The sequence below is a fragment of the Pipistrellus hanaki genome, assembly GCF_964339955.1.
Source record: "Pipistrellus hanaki genome assembly, chromosome: 7".
Taxonomy (NCBI): domain Eukaryota; kingdom Metazoa; phylum Chordata; class Mammalia; order Chiroptera; family Vespertilionidae; genus Pipistrellus; species Pipistrellus hanaki.
In genome coordinates, this window is record NC_140509.1 from 7,406,678 (window position 1) to 7,424,009 (window position 17,332).

The 17,332-nt window shown below is 61.2% G+C and overlaps 1 protein-coding gene across 6 annotated transcripts in view; it reads left to right on the forward strand.

Moving 5' to 3' along the window:
• RAB44 (RAB44, member RAS oncogene family) overlaps window positions 1-16,791 on the forward strand; it is a 33,601-nt gene extending 16,810 nt beyond the window's left edge. For 2 of the 6 annotated variants that reach the window (XM_084890056.1, XM_084890060.1), the window contains 9 exons: window positions 281-371; window positions 669-764; window positions 2,845-3,032; window positions 3,817-7,931; window positions 10,746-10,827; window positions 11,823-11,937; window positions 13,150-13,251; window positions 14,960-15,036; window positions 16,647-16,791. In XM_084890056.1, the coding sequence (XP_084746182.1) occupies window positions 281-371; window positions 669-764; window positions 2,845-3,032; window positions 3,817-7,931; window positions 10,746-10,827; window positions 11,823-11,937; window positions 13,150-13,251; window positions 14,960-15,036; window positions 16,647-16,737 (4,957 nt within the window). In that variant the 3' untranslated portion in view covers window positions 16,738-16,791. The remainder of the gene's footprint in view (window positions 1-280; window positions 372-668; window positions 765-2,844; window positions 3,033-3,816; window positions 7,932-10,745; window positions 10,828-11,822; window positions 11,938-13,149; window positions 13,252-14,959; window positions 15,037-16,646) is intronic. The other 4 variants (XM_084890057.1, XM_084890058.1, XM_084890059.1 and 1 more) reach the window with 4 other exon arrangements.
• The last annotated feature ends 541 nt before the right edge of the window (window positions 16,792-17,332 follow it).

The window sequence follows — 17,332 nt, forward strand, 5'->3', positions numbered from 1 at the left end:
GGATGTGGGGACAGGGTGTGAAATGATGGGGACCATGTGACAGGCCCAGGGGACCAATAGCTTGGTGATGGCTACAGGAGTCAGGTGTTGGGACCAGCATGACCAGTGTCAGGGGTGCGTGGGCCAGGGGCTGCTACTGGGATAACCGTTTCCAGGGTAAGGAGGGTCAGGGGTCCCTGCCCAAGCGAGGTGAGCAGTAGATGGACTCCAAGCCAGGTCCTCTGGCAGCAGCAGGGCCCCGGGGCACTGAGGCGCTGCCCGGCCCCCTCCCCCCCTCCAGGCGGGACTCTGACCACCAGCGCGAGGTCCAGCGGCTGTACGAGGAGATGGAGCAGCAGATCGGCCGGCAGAAGCAGCAGCTGCAGGCCAAGGTGGGCTCCTGGCGGCCTGCCCTCCCCGGCCGGACCCCTCTGCTGGCCCAGACGCTGGGCCGGCGCCGGCCGGTGTGGGGCAGCAGGAGGCGGCCGGGGTGGGTCCTCTCACACGCCTGACCGGGAGATGGGGTGAGGAGTATGGGCCTCGCTTTGTCCCCTGGGGCCGGTCCCACTTCCGGGGCCTCGGTTTCCTTGCTGCCACAATCTAGGCCGAGACCCCTTCTGCGGGGACCCCGCGCCCCGGCCTGGGTGGCGGTGAGCCAGGCCCAGGGCCTGAGGCCTCTCTCTCCGCAGAGTGAGTCCCGGGACCTGGCCCTCAGCTCCCAGATGCAGGAGGTCCTGGAGGCCAAGGAGCGGGAGGCGCAGCGGCTGGCGGAGGGCCAGAGGGAGGTGAGTGCGCGGCCAGGCCGTCTCTGAGCATTCAGACTGGCACCCCGCCTCCTCGGAGAGCGGCCCCCTGGGAAGGCGTGGCGGGCCCTTTTCTGAGGTCAGGCCAGGTAGGGCCGTGGGAGCACCGGGACAGGAGCCACAAGGTTCCCTGTGGTTCCAAAGCAAATCTGAGGAAATCACTGCTCGCCCGGCCTAAGTTTCTCCACCTGTGCAATGGGACTGGCCACATCTATTGCATCTCCCAGGCTGGTTGTGTAAAAGGGCAATATGCTAATTAGACCAGGAGACCTTCCAGACATCCTTCTGGACAAAGCCATGTGGTGGGGCTGAGGCAGGCTGGTGGGTTGGAGGGGGTGGGGAGGCAGCTGAAGGCTATCAGGCCGGCAGGGGGGGCAGTTGGGGGCAAGCGGGCTGGCAGGGGGGCAGTTGGGGGTGAGCAGGCTGGCAGAGGGGCAGTTGGGGGCAATCAGGTAGGCAGGGGGGCAGTTGGGGGTGAGCAGGCCAGCAAGCAGAGTGGTTAGGGGTGATCAGGCAGGCAGGCAGGTGAGCAGTTAGGAGCCAGCGGTCCTGGATTTCGAGAGGGATGTCCGACTGCTGGTTTAGGGTCAGACATCCCCTGAGGGATCCCAGATTGGAGAGGGTGCAGGATGGGCTGACGGACACCTCCCTGTGCATGAATTTCGTGCACCGGGCCACTAGGAGGCAATAAATGGAAAGCGCTGCGGAGAGGAAATGCAGGGCAAACCCAGGCCTCGCCGCTGGCATCCAGCTCCGTCTCCATCTCCGAGGGCAGCTGAGCCACTTTGGCAGGTTTCTAACCTCCCTGAGCCTTGGTTTCCTCCGCAGAGAAGTGGGGCTCGGTTCTTAGAAAACGGCTGTGACGTGCCCGGAGCTTTACCCATCATGGCTATTCCTGCCTCTGAGTCTGACCTGGCTCCGGGCACAGGACCTGCTGCCCTGACCCCGGGCCGGCAGCCGGTGGCCACTCCCGTCTCCTTGTGGCTGAGTCTTTGGTCTGAGACCCTGCCCCCTGTCCCCCTCCCTACTCCCAGTCTCTTCCTCCAACTCCCAACCGCCGCCCGAAGTAACTCACAGCGGTGGTGACGGGCTCCCGCATCCCTTCGGCTGCTCTCCCCGCCGCCTGGCTGCCCCGCCGCCTGGCTGCCCCGCCGCCTGGCTGCCCCGCCGCCTGGCTGCCCCGCCGCCTGCTGGTGCCCCAGTGCCCCCGAGGCAGCAGGGAGAAGGCCGGACTTGCACGCGGGGCCATGGTGCTCTGCCCCCCGAAGCTCTGCCCCAGGCCCTTCATCCCTCCCCCAACAGCCAGTTAGGAGGCACCCGGACCTGCCAGGCAGGTCTAGGCTCTGAGGACCACGGCAGACAAAAGCCTCTGCCCGCGGAGTCATTGTCTAGCCAGGGAGACGGAGGATAAAACCAGCCAGGAAAATCCGTAACAGGTCAGATAACGAAAGTGCGGAGGAGGATAAATAAAGCAGGGCCGGGGGACAGAGGGGTTTGGTCGAAGAAGACGTTGGAGTAAAGGCCTGGAGAAGGGGAGGGTGGGCCATGCGATGACGGAGAAGAGCAGCTGGGCAGAGGGAATGGAGAGTGCAAAGGCCCTGAGGTAGGCACGTGCTGTGGATGTTTAAGGCACAGCAAGGAGACCCGTGGCTGGGACGGGGGTGGGGGTGGGGTGGCAGGGGGAGGGGAGGTCAGAGATGTAACAGGGTTGTGGGGGTGTCTTTGCAGGGCCCGGGGCCACTGGAGGGCTTTGCCTCCCACTGCGGGACAAGCTGCTCTCCGTGGGACTGGCTGTGGGCCCCGGAGCTCCCTGCAGACAGAGGGAGGTGTGGCCTCAGGCAGCGTGTTCCTGCAGCTCCCTGTGGCCCCTCCACCCGGCATTTACACGTCCCTCCGCTGGGAGGGCATGGGGCCCGTTGGGAAGGAGCGGTCACCCCTCCAGTCCTGCTTTAAGCCGGGCCCTGGGGACCTGGAGCCTGTGCCCCCATGGCCTTGGGGGGCTGCCGTTTGACCTGGAGGGCAGCTGGCTGTCCCTCACTGCCCCCTCTGTCCCCTCCTGCAGCTGGAGGCCGAGCTCAGGCGCCTGAGCAGCGCCCAGCGGGAGGCCGGCTCCGAGAAGCAGCAGCTGCGGGAGGCCCAGCGGGACCTGGCCGCGCGGCTGGAGCAGGTGCAGGGGCAGCTGCAGGCCACCCGGGGCCACCTGAGCTTCGCCAGGAGCCGCGTGTCCTGGCAGGTGGAGGCGGAGCCGAGGCAAGTGGCTGCCCCCGGCGGGGTGGAGGGGGGGTTGGGACCAGGGCTCCTGGAGGAGGGGGGCTGTCCTCTGGCTGTCACCCCAGCACACGGCCCCTCACAAAGCCACTGCCAGGCGGATTGTCAAGTCCATTTCCAGACGAGGAAACTGAAGGGCAGGCAGGAAAGTCAGTGCCCAACGCCACACCTGGGATTCAGACACACACTCACTCACACACACACTCACACTCACTTACACACTCATACACACACTCACACACACTCACTCACACACACTCATACACACACATACTCATACACACTCACTCAAACACACATTCACACTCTCACACACATACTCATACACTCTCACACACACACTCACACACACAAATGCACTTACACACACTCATGCACACTCACGCACACTAATAGACATTCACACATACTCATACACATACACACACTCAAACACACTCTCACACATACATAAACTCACACTAACATACACACTCACACTCACTCGCTCGCACACGCACTAACATATTCACACACACTCATACATTGATATACAATCACACATGCACTCATAAACACACTCACTCGCACACACACTAACATATTCACACACACTCATACACTCACATTCACTCACACATGCACTCATACACACTCACACACGTACATACACGCACATTCACACCTACTCATAGGTCTTGTGTGCAACTGAGGCATCAATGAGGTGAGGGCCCAGGCAAGGCTGGGGTGCGGTACCTGCCCCCCTGACCGGAGCCCCCCTTTCCAGCGCGCCCAGAGCAGGTGAGGAGGTGGCTCCGGACCCTCAGGCAGCCTCCGCCGAGGAGGCGCCCCTGCCGGGACTGTTCGGGGACAATGACGACTGGGACCAGCTCCTGAGCGGCTTCAACAGCCCCTGGCACAGGACCCCGCAGCTCCTGTGGAGCCCGCCCGCCACCCCGACCGCCCCCTCCGCCCCCCAGACCCCCCGGGTGGTCAGGCAGATCTCCATCTCAGAGCAGCACCGCCTGCTGTCTGGCCGGGAGCCGTCTCCAGACCCCGATGCGGCCCCCAGGAGCCCCCCGGGGCCGGCTGCCGGGCCCGAGGAGGGGAGCGGAGAGGACGCAGGTGGGCAGGGCGGCAGTGCAGGGCGGCCCGCGGAGCCGCGCAGCGAGCTCCCTCCGGAAGAGCCGGGGCCCGGCCCCGAGAGCCACTTCTTTGGGGGGCCACTTCTCCCCGAGGCTCCGGCGGGGGGGTCCGGGCGCCTGGTGGCAGCGGCACTCAAAGTGCTTGTTCCTCGGGGGGACAGCCCCCCTCCCCAGGGGACGGCTCCCCCTGCCTGGGCCCCGGCTGGGCCCAGCACACTCTCCCAGGCGTCAGACCCAGAGCACAGGGACTCCTGGACCGGGCCTGTCCCAGCCAAGCTGCCCAGGCAGAGGGAGGCCCTGCTCCAGGACCCTCAGACTGCGGGCTCCACCCCGGGACTGGAGCCCAGAGGGGCCAGAGTCCTCCCGGCTGTGTCCTCCCAGAGCTGGGAGGGTGAGGCTGAGGCCCCCTTGTCTGAGCCCTCAGGGGGTCTGGAGGGTGTGGCTGAGCCCTCAGAGGGTCTGGAGGGTGTGGCTGAGGTTACCCTCTTAGAGCAGTTACCCTCTTTGAGGTTACCTTCTTTCAGACAGGGTGAGGTTCCCCTATCTGAGCCCTCAAAGGGTCTGGAGGGTGTGGCTGAGCCCTCAGAGGGTCTGGGGGGTGTGGCTGAGCCCTCAAAGGGTCTGGGGGGTGTGTCTGAGCCCTCAGAGGGTCTGAGGGATGTGGTTGAGATTACCCTCTTTGAGCAGTTACCCTCTTTGAGGTTACCCTCTTTCAGACAGGGTGAGGTTCCCCTGTCTGAGCCCTCAGGAGGTCTGGGGGGTGAGGCTGAGCCCTCAGGGGGTCTGGAGGGTGTGGCTGAGCCCTCAGAGGGTCTGGGGTATGTGGCTGAGGCCTCAGAGGGTCTGGAGGGTGTGGCTGAGCCCTCAGAGGGTCTTGAGGGTGTGGCTGACCCCTCAGGGGTTCTGGGGTATGTGGCTGAGGTTACCCTGTCTGAGCCCTCAGAGAGTCTGGAGGGTGTGGCTGAGCCCTCAGAGGGTCTGGGGGATGTGGCTGAGGTTACCCTCTTTGAGCAGTTACCCTCTTTGAGGTTACCCTCTTTCAGACAGGGTGAGGTTCTCCTGTCTGAGCCCTCAGAGGGTCTGGGGGGTGTGGCTGAGCCCTCAGGGGGTCTGGAGGGTGTGGCTGAGCCCTCAGAGGGTCTTGGGGGTGAGGTTCCCCTGTCTGAGCCCTCAGAGGGTCTGGGGTGTGTGTCTGAGCCCTCAGAGGGTCTGTGGGGTGTGACTGAGCCCTTAGAGGGTCTGGAGGATGTGGCTGAGCCCTCAGAGGGTCTGGAGGGTGTGACTGAGCCCTCAGAGAGTCTGAGGGGTGTGGCTGAGCCCTCAGAGGGTCTGGAGGGTGTGGCTGAGCCCTCAGAGGGTCTGAGGGATGTGGTTGAGGTTACCCTCTTAGAGCAGTTACCCTCTTTGAGGTTACCCTCTTTCAGACAGGGTGAGGTTCCCCTGTCTGAGCCCTCAGAGGGTCTGGGGGGTGTGGCTGAGCCCTCAGAGGGTCTGGAGGGTGAGGTTCCCCTGTCTGAGCCCTCAGAGGGTCTGGAGGGTGTGGCTGAGCCCTCAGAGGGTTTGGGGGGTGTGGCTGAGGTTACCCTTCTAGAGCAGTTACCCTCTTTGAGGTTACCCTCTTTCAGACAGGGTGAGGTTCCCCTGTCTGAGCCCTCAGAAGGTCTGGAGGGTGTGGCTGAGGTTACCCTGTCTGAGCCCTCAGAGAGTCTGGAGGGTGTGGCTGAGCCCTCAGAGGGTCTGGAGGGTGTGGCTGAGGCCTCAGAGGGTTTGGGGTGTGTGGCTGAGGTTACCCTGCTAGAGGAGTTACCCTCTTGGAGGTTACCCTCTTTCAGACAGGGTGAGGTTACCCTGTCTGAGCCCTCAGAGAGTCTGGAGGGAGTGGCTGAGCCCTCAGATGGTCTGGAGGGTGTGGCTGAGGCCTCAGAGGGTCTGGGGGATGTGACTGAGGTTACCCTTCTAGAGCAGTTACCCTCTTTGAGGTTACCCTCTTTCAGACAGGGTGATGTTCCCCTGTCTGAGCCCTCAGAGGGTCTGGAGGGTGTGGCTGAGCCTTCAGAGAGTCTGGAGGGTGTGGCTGAGCCTTCAGAGAGTCTGGAGGGTGAGGTTCCCCTGTCTGAGCCCTCAGAGGGTCTGGGGGGTGTGGCTGACCCCTCAGGGGGTATGGAGGGTGTGGCTGAGGTTACCCTGTCTGAGCCCTCAGAGAGTCTGGAGGGTGTGGCTGAGCCCTCAGAGGGTCTGGAGGGTGTGGCTGAGGCCTCAGAGGGTTTGGGGTGTGTGGCTGAGGTTACCCTGCTAGAGGAGTTACCCTCTTGGAGGTTACCCTCTTTCAGACAGGGTGAGGCTCCCCTATCTGAGCCCTCAGAGGGTCTGGAGGGTGTGGCTGAGCCCTCAGAGGGTCTGGAGGGTGTGACTGAGCCCTCAGAAGGTCTGGAGGGTGTGGCTGAGCCCTCAGATGGTCTGGAGGGTGTGGCTGAGCCCTCAGAGGGTCTGAGGGATGTGGCTGAGGTTACCCTCTTTGAGCAGTTACCCTCTTTGAGGTTACCCTCTTTCAGACAGGGTGATGTTCCCCTGTCTGAGCCCTCAGAGGGTCTGGGGGGTGTGGCTGAGCCCTCAGAGGATCTGGGGTATGTGGGTGAGGCCTCAGAGGGTCTGGAGGGTGTGGCTGACCCCTCAGAGGGTCTTGAGGGTGTGGCTGACCCCTCAGGGGTTCTGGGGTATGTGGCTGAGGTTACCCTGTCTGAGCCCTCAGAGAGTCTGGAGGGTGAGGTTCCCCGATCTGAGCCCTCAAAGGGTCTGGAGGGTGTGGCTGAGCCCTCAGAGGGTCTGAGGGGTGTGGCTGAGCCCTCAGAGGGTCTGTGGGGTGTGACTGAGCCCTTAGAGGGTCTGGAGGGTGTGGGGTATGTGGCTCAGCCCTCAGAGGGTCTGAGGGATGTGGCTGAGGTTACCCTTCTAGAGCAGTTACCCTCTTTGAGGTTACCCTCTTTCAGACAGGCTGAGGTTCCCCTGTCTGAGCCCTCAGATGGTCTGGGAGGTGAGGCTGAGGTTCCCACACAGGGGGTGGCACCGCAGGGTGAGCTGGGCCCGGAAGTGCTGGAGGGCTGTCCTGCGGGGCTGAGGGAAGCTCCTGGCCAGGCCCAGCCAGGCGGGCCGCCTGCCCCCCCACAGCAGAGTCTGGAGGAGGAGCCCAGGGAGGAGAGGAAACAGGGGGGCCGACGCAGGCGAGGCCTCAGTTCAGAGCTGCCGGCTGAGGCTGGGGGCCTGAGGAATGGGCGCTCAGAACTCCCCCAGCCACGCTCCCTGCCCGCCCCTCTCCCAGCTGACACAGCGCAGGCTCCGGCTGAGGCCGAAGGCCCTGCTCCTGGAAGACCATCCCCTCCAAGGGACTCTCCCCCTCGGGGTGCTCAGCCCGAGGGTGGGGCAGGGCCCCAGCCGCCCGAGAACACCCTGCCCAGCACCCTGCCCAGCTCCGAGGCTGCGCTTCAAGCCCAACCCGGGCCGCCACCCACCGCGGAGGGCGAACAAGGCCCCCCACAGCCCCGGGCTCCTCGGGCAGAGGACCGGCCTGAAGACCCAGGAGCAGGCTCCGGGGGCGCTGGGCTGACCCTCGCCCCCGGGGTCCGCACGGGCAGCGAGTCTCCAGCCGACCCCGATCACATCTTCCACGTCATCTTCCTGGGAGACTCCAACGTGGGCAAAACCTCCTTCTTGCACCTGCTGCACCAGAACACCTTCGCCTCGGGGCTGACAGCCACAGTGGGTGAGCGCCCATCCTGGGGGGGTGTAGGGGGAGAGGGGGAGGCCCAGGGCCCTGGCCAGCGAGCTGAGCAGGAGCAAGAGCAGGCCGGAGCGAGCACCCTGGGGAGCTGCAGTCTGTCCTGGCCCAGGCCCTGCTCTAGATAACCTATAGGGGATACTCGTACCATTTTACTAATCCTCTCTAATTACAGGTAATTTGCTTTGATCTGATTAGCTTTTAATGTGCCACATCAACAAAGCACCCTGCAATTTAGGTGCCAGCGCTGATGGACGGTGAAAGCAAGAGGGTCCCACCCACATGGCTGGGGGGAAGGCAGGGCCCTGCAGGGTCACCCAGGTTGCATGTGGTCAGGACCAGCCCCTGCCGGTCAGCCAGGCTCTGGGGGCGTTGCCTTGGGCACGTTGAATGTTTTACACAGAAGGCACTTGTGGCACTCCGGGAAGCTGGGTGCCTGAGTTCGTATCTTGTGCTGCCACTTACTAGCCACAAGTGACTTAAGCCCCCTGAGCCCCCAAACCCTCATCTGCATAATGGGCACAACAGGGGTGCCGGCTTGCTAGAGCGGTTGTAAGGATGAGCCCTTAGTATGCACCAAGCTCTGAGAATCACGCCTGGCACCTAGTGCTGATCCACACTAGTTATTTGCATTGTTGTTAGTGTGAGTATTTGAGATGGTCTCATTCAGCGGCTCCTGCCAGTGAGACGTGCCGAGGCACAAAGCTTCTTCTCCCCGGAGGACCGGGCTGTGTGGCCACGGAGTGTGGAAGGCCCACGGAGGCCAGGGTGTGGACCCTCGGGATGAAGAGGGAGGGAGCCCATCTTTGTGTCAGTCAGGGTCACGTGACCGGGACGCGAGGATGATGACAGCCCACATGCAAGAGGGGCCCAGGGCGAGGCCCCGGCTTTTCTCTGCTTACCAATCCCCCCCGGAGCAGGGAGCGATGCAGTGTCCTGGGGATGGGGACCGATGGCTGGCCTGCAGGGACACCCTGGTAACCTCCTAAGGCAGTGGTCGGCAAAGTCATCAGTCCACAGAGCAAATACCAACAGCACAACGATTGTAATTTCTTCTGAGAGCCAAATTTTTTAAACTTAAACTTCTTCTAATGCCACTTCTTCAACATAGACTTGCCCAGGCCGTGGTATTTTGTGGAAGAGCCACACTCAAGGGGCCAAAGAGCCGCATGTGGCTTGCGAACCGCAGTTTGCCGACTAGGGGACTAAGCCAGTGCACCAGGCATCTTACAACAGGCCCTGCTCCCTTCCCCCCCATCTAATAACCGACTCTCCCCCCATTATCACGTGCTAAGAGGCTTCCAAGAAATTGAATCAAGAAAAACACAGATTGATGCCTCAGTGGTCGGCAAACTCAGTGGTCAGCAAACATATGTGGCTCTTTGGCCCCTTGAGTTTTTAGCAAAGGCCAGCTTAGGAGTACCCTGATTAAGTTAATAACAATGTACCTACCTATATAGTTTAAGTTTAAAACATTTGGCTCTTGAAAGAAATTTCAGTCTTTGTACTATTGATATTTGGCTCCGTTGATTATTGAGTTTGCCGGCCACTGGCTTAGCCGATTTGGCTCAGTGAATAGAGCGTCAGCCCACGGTCTTTTCAATTCTGGTCAAGGGCTCATACCTTGGTAGCAGGCTTGATCCTCGACCCTGGTCGGGGTGCATGTGGGAGGCAGCTAATCAATGTGTGTCTCTCACATTGATGTTTCTCTCTCCCTCTCTGTCTCTCCCCTTCCCTTCCACTCTCTCTAAAAATCAATGGGAAAAATATCCTCAGGTGAGGATTAACAAAAAAAAAAAATAAATTAATAATAAATAAATAAAAGAAGCCCTCTCCATCATCCCCCACCCCACCTGCTTTCCTTTGGGAAGTAGGGTTGGCAGGAAGTTGCACCCCAAAGATCCCAAACTTCCCCCAGATTTCCCTTACCTCCATCTTTCCAGAAAAGGTCTGGAGCCATGACCTCAGGCAGGGATGGGGCTGTGAAATTCAACGGGCTGGGGTTCAGAGGGACCAGAAGCACCTCCCCCTCCCAGGAACTGGGCTAACCCTTGGCCATAGACATTTACTCTTCCCCGCCGCCCTGCAGGTGTGATGAGGAAGGGAGGCTCAGAGAGGTGAGGTGACTTCCTGAGGTCACACAGCAGGTACAGGGGCTGAGGGCGGACAACCCACAGCCCACCAGTCACCCCTGGCTGTCTGGTAGGAGGGAGGATGCATGCTGTAACTGGGATATGAAATGAGTATCCTATCTAATAAAGAGAGAATATGCTAATTGACTGCCACCCCCTCAAAGATGGTTGTGCTCAGCCCCCAAGTGCACAGGCCCGCCCGAGGCTCAGGTAACCAGGGCTGGCAGGCCGAGGCTTGCGTTGCTGGCAGTGGCAGCAGCAGAGGAGGTGTGATGGGGTCATGGCCTTCCCCTGAGGGCTCCCAGGCTATGAGAGGGGGAGGCCGGGCTGAGGGACCCCCCTCCAGTTTTAAAATAAAACAATGAAACGGGTTTTCCTGAGTGGACTAAGGAGTGCAATGGCTGGGCTCACAGAGATAAAAATAATGCGAGGTTCCCTGTGTCGGCACGGAGAGCAGCAGGGCAGTGAGCCCCAGGGTTGGGAGGGCGGGAGGGCGGGGAAGCTTCCAGGGAGACCTGGGCCCTTGAGTGTGGATGGGTTTGGGGAGCAGAGGGAAGCAGTGCCACCGGTTCCTGTCCCCTGGGGCAGGGTGGGGCACTTGGCCCGGCCTGGGCTGGCCATCCTGGGTGGTGACTTGAGAGTAACGAACCCTCTCTGTGTGCCCTAGGAGTGGATTTTCGGGTCAAAAACCTGCTGGTGGACAACAAGTACTACGCGCTGCAGCTCTGGGACACGGCTGGCCAGGAGAGGTAGGCCCTGTCCCCCCTCCACAGTGGCCTGAGCTGAGCCTGGGTGCCGGAGGGGGGGGCAGGAAGGCCCCGCCCTGAGGAGGCCAATGTGGGCCAAAGAGACATCACCCCGGGGAGTCGGGGCTGGGGAGGAGAGTCGGGGGCCGGGGAGTCGGGGGGCCGGGGAGAGCCTGGTGGAGAAGACAGGGAGGCCCGAGGCCCCTGGCTTGGTGGGGCTTCTGTGAGGACACACCAGCTGGGCCCTCAGGTCCCTGTCCTGCAAACGCTGGCCGTTCACTTGCCGGGGGGGTGCGGGGAGGTGGTGAAACAGTGATCAGACTTGAAAGCACTGCTCGCTACCCAGAGGTTTCCATCTAGAAACTCTGGTGACTCAGATGCTGACATCAAAGGGTCCGAGGCTGTTCACAGCAGCGTTTACCTCGCAAAGCACTGGCCACCACCCAGAGCATGGCGCGGCTGGCGGCCAGTGAGGCGGGCGGGGGTCTGCCCACACGATAGAAGCCACAAAAGCACCGAGGCCCTCACTGTGGCCCCCAGGGAAACTCCTCCGAGGCCTTCTCTGGCTAGAAAAACACGGCCGGGGTTACTGACCATGAGGTGCGAGTGCTTTACTCCGTGCCTGTGTGAACGAGGGCCGAGGGCCGGTGCGTGTACACGTGCACAGATACGTGTGTGCATGCACATTTAGGAATATGCACGAAGCACCTCTAGGGAAACATTTAAGAAGCTGGTGGCTCCGGCTGCCGCTGGGGAGGGGGTCGGGAGGCTGCAGAGCGGCGGGGGAGACTTTCCATGGTGGCCCTTCCGTCCCTTTGGCCATCTGAGCCATGAGAACGGTCACCTGTTCGCCAATGACCACAGCGTGAGAAGGCAGGCACATGCACACTGTCGTGGGAAGCAACGAGAAGCAGGGAACGCTAACCCTCCCTCGGTGGCGATGGAGCGGCCGGGGCCTGGGCCGGCCCCGCAGGCCGGCTCACACGGACCCCCGGCAGGTACCACAGCATGACGCGGCAGCTGCTCCGGAAGGCCGATGGCGTGGTGCTCATGTATGATGTCACGTCCCAGGAGAGCTTCGCCCACGTGCACTACTGGCTGGACTGTCTCCGGGTGAGCAGGCCGCGGCGGAGGCCGGCCCGGGGCCCGCGGTCAGGAGGGAACTTGTGTCCTGCCCGCTCTGCCCTCCCCCGGGATGGCAGACGGTACCACAGACATGCAGGGGCCACCGCTCCCCGCGGGCCTGTGACTGGGTGGCCTGGGAGTGGTACCCGGGAGCCACAACCTCGCAGCACAGCCTCCAAAACAAACGTCTCCCTCTGTCCTACGAGCACTTCTTTTTTTTAATTTTAAAATATATTTTATTGATTTTTTTTATAGAGAGGAAGGGAGAGGGATAGAGCACTAGAAACATCGATGAGAGAGAAACATTGACCAGCTGCCTCCTGCACCCACCCCCACCGGGGATGTGCCCGCAACCAAGGCACATGCCCCTGTCCGGAATCGAACCTGGGACCCTTCCGTCCGCAGGCCGACGCTCTATCCACTGAGCCAAACCGGTTTCGGCTTGATGTCTTCTTAACCCCTGGGGATGAGGCAGTTCTGGTGCCACTCGAGGCGGCACTTCCTCTGTCCACACATCCCTCGGTCTTTCCCCGTGTGCTTAGTGGGCACATAGCTGCTGAAATTCTGCAGCGTGTGCTAGCACAGCAGAGGCATGTGAAATAAGACACGGGGTCTTCTTTCTAGAAGTTCCTAGTGGAAGAGGTGCAAAAGGAGTGAGATAAGGTCATATACAAAGGCAGCTGGGCTCTGGGGTCAGACCGGCCCATCTATCCCACCCCAAGTCAGTGACAGCCTCTCCGAACTCCCTTTCCCCGCTTCTCTCCTGGACTAATGAAGCTCACGGATACCATTGCTCTCAGCACAGCTCCCCGTAGATAGCCAGCACTCTGTGAATAAAAGCTGTTATTATTGCTCTCCATGAAACAATTAGGAAAAGAACCAAGACACCCTGTGTCAGCCAGCACTGGGTGGCTGCGCCCAGGCAGGCAGAGAGGGGCCTGGGCAGGATCAATCCATGAAGGCTTCCTGGGGGAGGGGGCTTTGAGGTTGGCATGTTTGCAGGCAGAGAGGAGGCAGCCTCACGGCAGATGGGAGGGGATGTCCAGGTGGGGAGGCTGTGGAGGGAGGTGACAGGAAAGGCGGTGTCTGTGGGGGCAGGAGGCACGCTGCCAGCTTCCTGGAGGCCAGGGCCAGGTCTGCCGGGGCCTGGCACACAGCAGGCACTGGCGGGTGTGCTGAGGGAATGTGCTCTGTGTGCAGGACTCGGGGCTTGACGGAGTGGCCATCCTTCTCTTGGGAAACAAGATGGACTGTGAGGAGGAGCGGCAGGTGTCCACTGAGGTGGGGCAGCAGCTGGCCCAGGTGAGCCCTGCGTGTCGGCCTCTCCCGGCCTGGACCAGGCAGACCCCTCCCTGGGGGACAGTGAAAAAGTCCCCCTCGCCTGGGCATCCAGGAAGGGCCCCTGGCCCGGCCGGCGTGGCTCAGTGGTTGATCATCTTGATTCCCAATCAAGGCACATGCCCGGGTTGCAGGCTTGATCCCCAGTGGAGCGTGCAGGAGGCAGCCAGTCAATGGTTCTCTCTCATCATTGAAGTTCCTCTCTCTCTCTCTCTCTCTCTCTCTCTCTCTCTCTCTCTCTCTCTTTTTCTCTCTCTCTCTCTTCCTCCATCCCTCCCTCCATCCCTCTCCCTTCCTCTCTGAAATCAATTAAAATTTTTTAATTTTTTTAAAGAGAAGGACCCATGGGTCATTTCTGCCCCTGCCCGGCCAAAGGCCAGGTCAGCGTGGGCAGCAGCCTGCACCTCTGCCTCCCTCCCCCCCCCCCCCCCCAGCCTCAGGCCCAGACCTGAGTGACGGCGGGCCCGGCATGGAGCCTCACTGCTGAGTCCGCAGACCCCCACCCGGTGTCCCGACCTACGTCAAAAATAGCCTCAGAGCAAAAAGGTTTTAAAAGCTTCACTTAAAATTCCCCGATCGAACCCTAATTTTATCTCTGGCCTCTCATTAGCATAACATTCCTTCTAATTTAATCTATTTTAAGACTCAGATTCTTCCCCAGGAAGATTAACATCAAAGGCCCCGTCACCAGGCCGCGGTTACTATTTATTTATGAGTAGAAGCTGACGAAACATCTGGAGAATAGTAACGAGAAAATAGGAAAATAAAAAGGAGCCACTCCTTGCCCCACCTCTGCCCCAGCCCTGCCCTCGCTCTCCTCTCGCCGCCGCCCTGAGCTCGTCGCGGTGGCGCCTGCGGGGCGGGATGTTTCCTCTGAAAGCAGTAGCTCATCCCTGTGACACAGTAATTCCTCCTCCAGCCATTTACCCTAAAAGCAGCATAAATAACAGTCCCTGGGAATAGCGTGACGGAGCCCCATGCACAGTGTGTAATCAGACATGTTTACGCAGACGTGTTTATAAGGAAGGCACCGGGCAGCGGGGTAGTTAGATCGTGGGGTTCCCGTGAGAGGCCGCGCTGGCCTGGGGAACCCCGCCTGGGGAACGGGGACGGTGCGGAGGAATGTGAAGTCGGAAGAGCAGCTGCAGAGCTGGGCACAGATCGGGTCCACCCCATGAGGCTGCTGGCATCTGAGTGCTTGGAGCCTATAAAACAGCAGTTTCCTCGGCTTAATCTAATGGCTAAGCGGCGTCTAGACCCTCCCCCCCTCCCATTAAAGGGTTATATAAAACAATGGAAATATATATGCCAACAGGAGTGGTTTATATTGTGTACTTTTTTAATGCTGTCTTTCCTAATATTCCCCCCAATTAAATACGATTGAAACGAACAACATAACGAATGGTTTAAAAGCATCGCAGACATTTCTCCAGGCCAGGACACGGTGTTCCCAGGGTGGCACTGACACGGCCCCGCCGGGGGCAGGGGCGGCGGGCGAGGGGCGAGGCTGGGGACTTGGGCCACGCGGAGATGGGCTGCCTCGCCCCGTGGCCGGCCTCGGGACCTGCTGGCGGGACTCTGTCCGGGCCGGGCCGTGGTGGCGGGCTGCCTGCCGGACCCCAGGTCTCTCCCCCCCACACCCTCCGGCACCCACCCGTCTGTCTGCCCGCAGGAGCTGGGGCTGTCCTTCGGGGAGTGCAGCGCGGCCCTGGGCCACAACATCCTGGAGCCCATGGTGAGCCTGGCCAGGTGAGTGCCCGCCCCCCACCCTGAGCCCCCGGCTTGGAGGACAAGCATCCAGGAAGCCGCAGGGCTGCCCAGTGTGGAGAGCTGCCAGTTCCACCAGCCCATTCCACCACCCGTCTGGGCTCGGAGCCTCAGTTTACTCATGGCCAAGTGTTCCCAGCCCTCTAGTGACTCCTGCAGGATTTATAATACAGTGCTATGCCTCACAACATCCTGCATCACACACACACACACACACACACACACACACGCACGTATGTACACAAATGCACACTTGTGTGCACACGCAGGCACACGCGCGTGCACACACTAAGCTTCAGCCCCTCAGAGGGCCTCCCTGACCACCTCCTCCCCCAACTATGCGGGATCTCAAGTCTCTGTCCTTCAAAGCGTTGGGGTACAATTTATAATTATTCGTCTGTTTTCCTGCTGCCAGCTGCCTCCTCCTGGCCCCAGGCTGTAGATCCTGGGGACACGGCTCTGTCTGTTTTGTTCGGCCCCTCCCCCTCCCCCTGGGACCGGGCAAACACTAGGTGCTCAATAACCGAATGAAGAGTCAGAGCAGGAGGATCAGACCTGCTGACCTCAGGCTCCTTCTCTGTGAAGTGACGGCAGAGACTGGCTCGTCTGTAAGCCGTCAGCCACGCTCTCCTCTGGCAGAAACTGCTCCCGGCTCCCCTGTGCTTTAGGACGGGAGCCCCCCGAACCTGAGCCCGCTGCCCCCACGGCTTCCTCGGCCACTCCGCCCTCCGCCCTGTGATTTAGCAAAGGGCCCAGAACATAGTGAATATATATCGTGCTGTTGTTTTTAAACATATTTTTATTGATTTCAGAGAGGAAGGGAGCGGGGGAGAGAGATAGAAACATCAGTGATCGGCTGTAAACATGCTGTGAATGAATGAATGAATGAATGAACAAATGAGTGAATGAACTCGAACGGGCATCTTTTACCTTCCCCACCCCCAAGCTCTCTCTTCACACGGAGGGGTCCTACCCCTTTTTCTGCTGGCAAACTTTGGTCCGCTGCTGGGTCTCAGCCCAGACACTGCCTCCCTCCCTCCTCCCTCCTCCCTCCCCCCCAGCCCAGACACTGCCTCCCTCCTCCCTCCTCCCTCCTCCCTCCTCCCTCCCCCCCAGCCCAGACACTGCCTCCCTCCTCCCTCCTCCCTCCTCCCTCCTCCCTCCCCCCAGCCCAGACACTGCCTTCCTCCTCCCTCCTCCCTCCTCCCTCCTCCCTCCTCCCTCCTCCCTCCTCCCTTCTCCCTCCTCCCTCCTCCCTCACCCCCTGGGCCTGGTGTGAAGTCCTCTGGGTGCTTCGCTCTCCTGGGTCCTGACCCACTGTCTCCTCTGCCTCCCTCGCTGCCCCAAGCCAGCACACGCTGGCTTCACGGTCACATCGGAGGCCCTGGCACCGGGCCTGGCACATAGCAGGCTGGACAGAACGCCAGAAAAGAGACGGAACCCACCGTCTGTGCGGCCCGTTTTTCTGGTGCCGGTGGCGTGAAGGGCGGGCAGAGCAGGGAGGAGAGGGGCGGCTCAGGGCCCAGCTCTCCTGCCCCCCAGCTGCACCCCGGGGAGCCGAGAGCGCGGCTGATGCCTGGGTGGTCGTGCAGGTCACTCAAGAGGCAGGAGGACCTGCTGAAGGGCGCCCTGGTGGAGGTGGCCCCCGAGAGGCCGCCGAAGAAAGCTGGCTGCTGCTCCTGACCGCCCGCCTGGCTCGGAGACGGCCTCCTGGCTCGCCCGCCTGGACAGCACGCCGGAGGCCCGCTCGGGAGACCCGGAGAATCCTCCCGGTCAGGGCTCGGACCCAGGGCCGGGCCCGCGCTCACGCTGCCCTTCGCTCCCCGAAGAAGGACTTTGCTGAGCGAATAGCCCTCGGGGTGGGGGAAGGAAAAGCCTGGAGAAACCACGTAAGGCAAACACGCCACAGTGTGAGCCACCGTCTCCGGGCAGTGGGATGGCAGGGTGGATGTGGGCGGTGCTTTCCTCTTTCACACATTTGTCCTTTTGGGTCTTCTGCGATGACGGCTGTTCCCATAGAGCCGGAAATAAAAACGTGTGCTGAGGGGAAGACGCTGTTCCAGGGTCTTGCTTTGGTGCTGATTCCCAGCCGGCATCGCTGTTACCAACACAGTCCTCTGCTCGCCAAAGCCGTCCGCCGTCCGCTGTCCGCCGGGAAAGGCCGTGGCCTTGCTGCACTCCCGGAGCTGCCTGGGAGCTCAGGTTTCCTCCAGAAGCATGGATTCCTGGGGGAGCCATGTCCTCTGGTCCCTGACCGACCCCGGCATTTCCTGAGCCC